The following is a 6,000-nucleotide window of genomic DNA, read 5'->3' on the forward strand; positions in this document are numbered from 1 at the left end:
AGCTACCACCATCCAAGTTTTCCCTGGTTCTCGGAGTTGGAGACAGTTTCTGGGCTTTTGGCGCCCCCTCTGGATACAGATGAAAACTGCAGCCCATTTTTAAGTCGCCTGTTCATCGTAAGTTTTCAGGAAGATGTAAAATTTAAAAATGCTTGCATCAAATCAACGGGAAATGTATAAATCCCTGTCGTTTATGACGTAAAAGTCTATATATTCGTATCTTATTGCATGATTGCATTAAAATATGTTTATACATATACGCATATATCTTAACACATATTTAGTGAAATATTCCAAAATATCTTAGTCACACCCCTCTTCACTGACTTTATGCCAGCAAACATGGTAATTACAATATAACACAACTAAGTACAGACGACCTGGCTAAAATGTCTGCCCGCTGGTCTCCAAGTCTCCTGAATCAGGTGTCTGAGAATCACACAGTTATACTGTACACACAATACCCTGCTACCCAGGACACAGAAATAGGTCCACACTACACGGACTTTTTTCTCCTAGGAAAGGACGATGCTGTTCTCACACTTTCTGAAAGTAATCACAGGCCAAGGATACGAAGCTATTGTATGCAAATTTCTTAAATTTGTAAACAAACTATAAGGCACCGGAAACATCCTATTTGAATAAGTTACATTCGTTTAAAAAACAAAACAAAACAAAACAAAACCGCTGTTGAACCAGGCTATAACTTACTACCTTATGAAGAGATGAAGAATTCCATTTCCTATAAGAAATGTCGGGCTTCTTTCAAAGACAACGAGAGAAAACAAGATTTTTAAAAGTTCTCCCGGAAGGACATTGATTTGGATCTTGTGATAGTGTCCTCACTTCGCAAATTAGAAAGGGGAAAAAAAAAAGTTTTTAATATGATGTGGGCCGATTCACCATAACAACAATTTAATTAGAGGCGAATTTTTGCAAGAGTTCAAAAGGGGGGGGGGCGGGGAGTTTAAAATTAAAGAGTTTTCCCAATGTTATGCGTTTATTTGGGATTCTGAAAGCACGGAACCCGCAACGACCAAGATTTTTCTTCTGTCCCAGAGCAGATAGCTCTGCACTTACCCAACCTGGCTCTAAGCATTTCGTGTGAACACAAAGGTTGTGCTCAAATCACACTTGAAATACATGAGAGACACCACCAATGCCTCCCCCAGAACTCCAAACTATATGCAGGTCTGAACCGACCGGACTGGAGTCAGAAGCACCGGCGCTTCACCCCTTCAGGTGTTTAGTAAATGCCAGCAAAAGCGGGCAAGCAGCACGACTCTGCCAGAGTGGAGCATTTTGTCTGCCGTGGTGCCCATTTGTTTGGCCTTTTGCAAACCAAGTGACCGGCCTGGGCCTCGCGGCCTGGGACAGCCGCATTGGCAAACTTCGATCTCTCAAAGCCAGAGCAGTTAGCAAACTCTCCCCAGGCAGGACGACTCGGCTGACGTTTCTGACTCGACCAGGAGGCAAAGACCAAAACGTCAGAGCAGTAGCCCTGTTACTGAGGAGCGTCGGCGGGGTCGCGGGACTGGAGAAAGACTTGTCAGAGCTCAAGGTCGGTGTGGCGCGGGGCGGCCCCGAGAGCGCGGGGATCCTGCGTGGCCACGGCCGCCGCTGCCAACCTTCGCGGGGACTTAGCTTTGCTTTCCATTGACTCCCTTTGCAAAAGCGCAGCAGAATCCTGACCAGCCGCACCAGCCCCGGCGAACCCGAGCATGTTAATCTATTTATGTGGATTATTACGGAGGAACAGCGGGCGTTGAGTCACCAAAACATTTGCTTCAAAAGACTATTTCTAAGCACTTTTGCAGGCAGGCAGGCCCCAGGCGCGTAAACTCGGCTACGCATTAAGAAGCGGCTGCTTTTCGAATACTACAAACTCCAGCTAAGTCCCCTGTGCCGCGGAGAGAGCAGTGAAAATAAATGTCGGAGGTGGGGGTAGATCCTAGTCTAGACATACACACTTGCGCGCGCGCGCGCGCGCACACACACACACACACACACACACAAAGATTCGCGCGGAGAAGTCACTAAAATTCTGGCATTCCGAGAGTTCGACAAACTTACACACTTGGAAGTCCCGGGTCCCCCGCCTTTCCCGCAGCACCCCCCGCCCCCCCTTCCCGACCATCCACCCTTTGGCTGCGCTCCCCTCCCCTCTCCTCCCCTCCCGTCTCGTCACCCAGCCCAGTGCCGCAATCCTCCTCCCTCCCCAAAATCGGGTCCAATCAGCTGCCTGGGACTGCTGTGCTGTGATTGGCGGGTGGCTCTAAGGTGAGGAGGAGTATTTATTAAAGAGACCCTGGGCTGGGAGTTGGAGAGCGGAGAGCGGAGCTCGAAACTGACTGGAAACTTCAGTGGCGCGGAGACTCGCCAGTTTCAACCCCGGAAACTTTTCTTTGCAGGAGGAGAAGAGAAGGGGTACAAGCGCCCCCACTTTTGCTCCTTTTCCTCCCCTCCTCCTCCTCTCCAATTCGCCTCCCCCTACTTGGAGCGGGCAGCTGCGGACTGGCCCCGCGCCTCCCTAAGTGGTAGCCGGCCGACGCGCCAGCCTCCCCGGGAGCCGCTCGCTCCGCATCCGGGCAGCCGAGGGGAGAGGAGCCCGCGCCTCGAGTCCCCGAGCCGCCGCGGCTTCTCGCCTTTCCCGGCCACCCGCCCCCTGCCCCGGGCCTGCGTATGAATCTCCTGGACCCCTTCATGAAGATGACCGACGAGCAGGAGAAGGGCCTGTCCGGCGCCCCCAGCCCCACCATGTCCGAGGACTCCGCGGGCTCGCCCTGCCCGTCGGGCTCCGGCTCGGACACCGAGAACACGCGGCCCCAGGAGAACACGTTCCCCAAGGGCGAGCCCGACCTGAAGAAGGAGAGCGAGGAGGACAAGTTCCCCGTGTGCATCCGCGAGGCAGTCAGCCAGGTGCTCAAGGGCTACGACTGGACGCTGGTGCCCATGCCGGTGCGCGTCAACGGCTCCAGCAAGAACAAGCCGCACGTCAAGCGGCCCATGAACGCCTTCATGGTGTGGGCGCAGGCGGCGCGCAGGAAGCTCGCGGACCAGTACCCGCACTTGCACAACGCCGAGCTCAGCAAGACGCTGGGCAAGCTCTGGAGGTAGGGCCCAGCGGGGGCGGCGCGGCAAGGTGGGCATCGTGGCGGCGGGGGGCTCTGGCCAGGGCTGACTTGCCCCGCCCCGCCTCCCATCGCCCGGGAGTTGCGGTTCCGGGAGCCGGCGGGATGGGGGTGTGGGAGTGGGAACGGGGTGTAACTGTGGCTCAGAGTTTGTCAAAGTTCTTGGGCTGCTCTCGGGGACGCGGAGGAGGGGGTGGTAAGTGGAAGGGGTGGGGGAGGTAGCTGGAGGATGGACGAAGACTGGTGGGAGACGGAAGGAGGGGGCTGCCATCCTGCTCTCCCGTCGCCTGGAAGCTCAATCGGGGCGGGGAAGTGAAGCTTGGCTTCCCCCACCCCGCCCCTTAAAACTGCACTGTCTCGTGCAGCCCCCTCCTCCCCACACACACACACACCCACGGAGATGGGGCAGGGGAGAAACCGAGGTTGGAGGAGACCCTTGGCAGGAATTGGGAGGCGGGAGGAGGGAGGCTGCTGGAAATAGGTGGGAGTGTATGGGGGGGTGAGAATTGGAGAGTAATTGGGGAAAAGTTTTTAAGGGTGTTGGGATTGGGGGCGATAACTCCAGCAGCAAAGGCGTTTAGGGGGCAGCAGCAGGAGTCGTTTTCATCTTCGGCGTTTCCAAAATAGAAATAAAAGGGGAGGGGATGGAGGGGGCGGGGAGTGACCGCTCAGGTCGGACTGCAAGAACTTATTTATTTATTTGTTTATTTTTAAGAAAAGTTATAAGCTGTGGTTGCAGGCGGGAGGGAAGATGGAGTTGTATGCAAAGAAAGCCAAGTGGTCTGGGTCGCCGCCGCCTCCCCGCCGACCTGACAGTTTGGCGGGTTTCACTGACCCCTCTCCCTCTTTTTCTCTGTGCCCCCCGCCCTGCCCCGCCCCGAGCAGACTTCTGAACGAGAGCGAGAAGCGGCCCTTCGTGGAGGAGGCGGAGCGGCTGCGTGTGCAGCACAAGAAGGACCACCCGGATTACAAGTACCAGCCGCGGCGGAGGAAGTCGGTGAAGAACGGGCAGGCGGAGGCAGAGGAGGCCACGGAGCAGACGCACATCTCCCCCAACGCCATCTTCAAGGCGCTGCAGGCTGACTCGCCGCACTCCTCCTCCGGCATGAGCGAAGTGCACTCCCCCGGCGAGCACTCGGGTGAGTCGCCCCTCAGCCCCGCAGGACAAGCCACCCCCGGCCCGCCTGGCACACCCCCTGCCCTCCACCTGGGAGATTCTTTGTGGAGACTTTATGCTTCCCGGGAGGTACACACTACCCTTTGCCCCTGTCCCGCTCCCCCTCTCTACCCAGAGCCTAAGAGGCACCCAAACACACACACATACACACACACACACCCCAACTCAATCCCAGCATCCGAAGAGATTAACTCTTTTTATTGGGAGGTAAAATGCCCTTACAAGCCTTACGAGACCTCCCCCTTCTTCCTTTGCTCCCCCACCCCAAAAGCATACACAGGGCTCTTCTACAAGTAGCAATTTGTTCTTCCGGACCCTCCGGGCCCCAGACCCTCCCCTGATAAAAGGGGGCTGTCCAGTGTGTACCGGCGGGTTAATCATTGGGCGAGTTATCTCCGGTGCAGCGCGCCTCCCGCGCGGGTGCGGGCCCTTACTACACTTTAGCAGCGAGGGAGGGTCCCCGGAGGGTGCCTAAGACTAGGGCGTCTGCACAGCACTTGTTGATTTTCCCGTGCTTGTTCTTTTATTGTCCGCAGGGCAATCCCAGGGCCCACCGACCCCACCCACCACCCCCAAAACCGACGTGCAGCCGGGCAAGGCTGACCTGAAGCGAGAGGGGCGCCCCCTGCCAGAGGGGGGCAGACAGCCCCCCATCGACTTCCGCGACGTGGACATCGGCGAGCTGAGCAGCGACGTCATCTCCAACATCGAGACCTTCGACGTCAACGAGTTTGACCAGTACCTGCCGCCCAACGGCCACCCGGGGGTGCCGGCCACGCATGGCCAGGTCACCTACACGGGCAGCTACGGCATCAGCAGCACCGCGGCCACCCCGGCGGGTGCGGGCCACGTGTGGATGTCCAAGCAGCAGGCGCCGCCGCCACCCCCGCAGCAGCCTCCGCAGGCCCCGCCGGCCCCGCAGGCGCCCCCCCAGCAGCAGGCGGCGCCCCCGCAGCAGCCGGCCGCGCCCCCGCAGCAGCCACAGGCGCACACGCTGACCACACTGAGCAGCGAGCCGGGCCAGTCCCAGCGAACGCACATCAAGACGGAGCAGCTGAGCCCCAGCCACTACAGCGAGCAGCAGCAGCACTCGCCCCAGCAGATCGCCTACAGCCCCTTCAACCTTCCGCACTACAGCCCTTCCTACCCGCCCATCACCCGCTCGCAGTACGACTACACCGACCACCAGAACTCCAGCTCCTACTACAGCCACGCGGCGGGCCAGGGCACCGGCCTCTACTCCACCTTCACCTACATGAACCCCGCCCAGCGCCCCATGTACACCCCCATCGCCGACACCTCTGGGGTTCCTTCCATCCCGCAGACCCACAGCCCGCAGCACTGGGAACAACCCGTCTACACACAGCTCACCCGACCTTGAGGAGGCCTCCTATGAAGGGCGAAGATGGCCGAGATGATCCTAAAAATAACCGAAGAAAGAGAGGACCAACCAGAATTCCCTTTGGACATTTGTGGGGTTTGTTTTTTATTTTGTTTTTTGTTTTCTTCTTCTTCTTCTTCCTTAAAGACATTTAAGCTAAAGGCAACTCGTACCCAAATTTCCAAGACAGAGACATGACCTATCCAAGCGCATTACCCACTTGTGGCCAATCAGTGGCCAGGCCAACCTTGGCTAAATGGAGCAGCGAAATCAACGAGAAACTGGACTTTTTAAACCCTCTTCAGAGCAAG

At 57.1% G+C, this 6,000-nt stretch overlaps 1 protein-coding gene and 1 long non-coding RNA gene across 7 annotated transcripts in view; one reads left to right on the plus strand and one right to left on the minus strand.

Moving 5' to 3' along the window:
* The window catches only part of LOC106994120 (uncharacterized), a 96,631-nt gene extending 94,500 nt beyond the window's left edge, over positions 1-2,131 (minus strand). For 3 of the 6 annotated variants that reach the window (XR_013407153.1, XR_013407150.1, XR_013407145.1), the window contains exon 1: positions 2,074-2,125. This is a non-coding gene — a long non-coding RNA (uncharacterized LOC106994120). Of the gene's footprint in view, positions 1-2,073 lie in introns of all 6 variants that reach the window. The other 3 variants (XR_013407123.1, XR_013407127.1, XR_013407122.1) reach the window with 3 other exon arrangements.
* Positions 2,132-2,682: 551 nt separating this feature from the next.
* Positions 2,683-5,689, plus strand: SOX9 (SRY-box transcription factor 9). The gene is given in 3 exon segments (NM_001032868.1): positions 2,683-3,113; positions 4,017-4,270; positions 4,845-5,689. Coding segments are annotated over 3 exon segments (1,530 nt in total).
* The last annotated feature ends 311 nt before the right edge of the window (positions 5,690-6,000 follow it).

This window comes from Macaca mulatta, chromosome 16 (assembly GCF_049350105.2).
Source record: "Macaca mulatta isolate MMU2019108-1 chromosome 16, T2T-MMU8v2.0, whole genome shotgun sequence".
Classification (NCBI taxonomy): Eukaryota; Metazoa; Chordata; class Mammalia; order Primates; family Cercopithecidae; genus Macaca; species Macaca mulatta.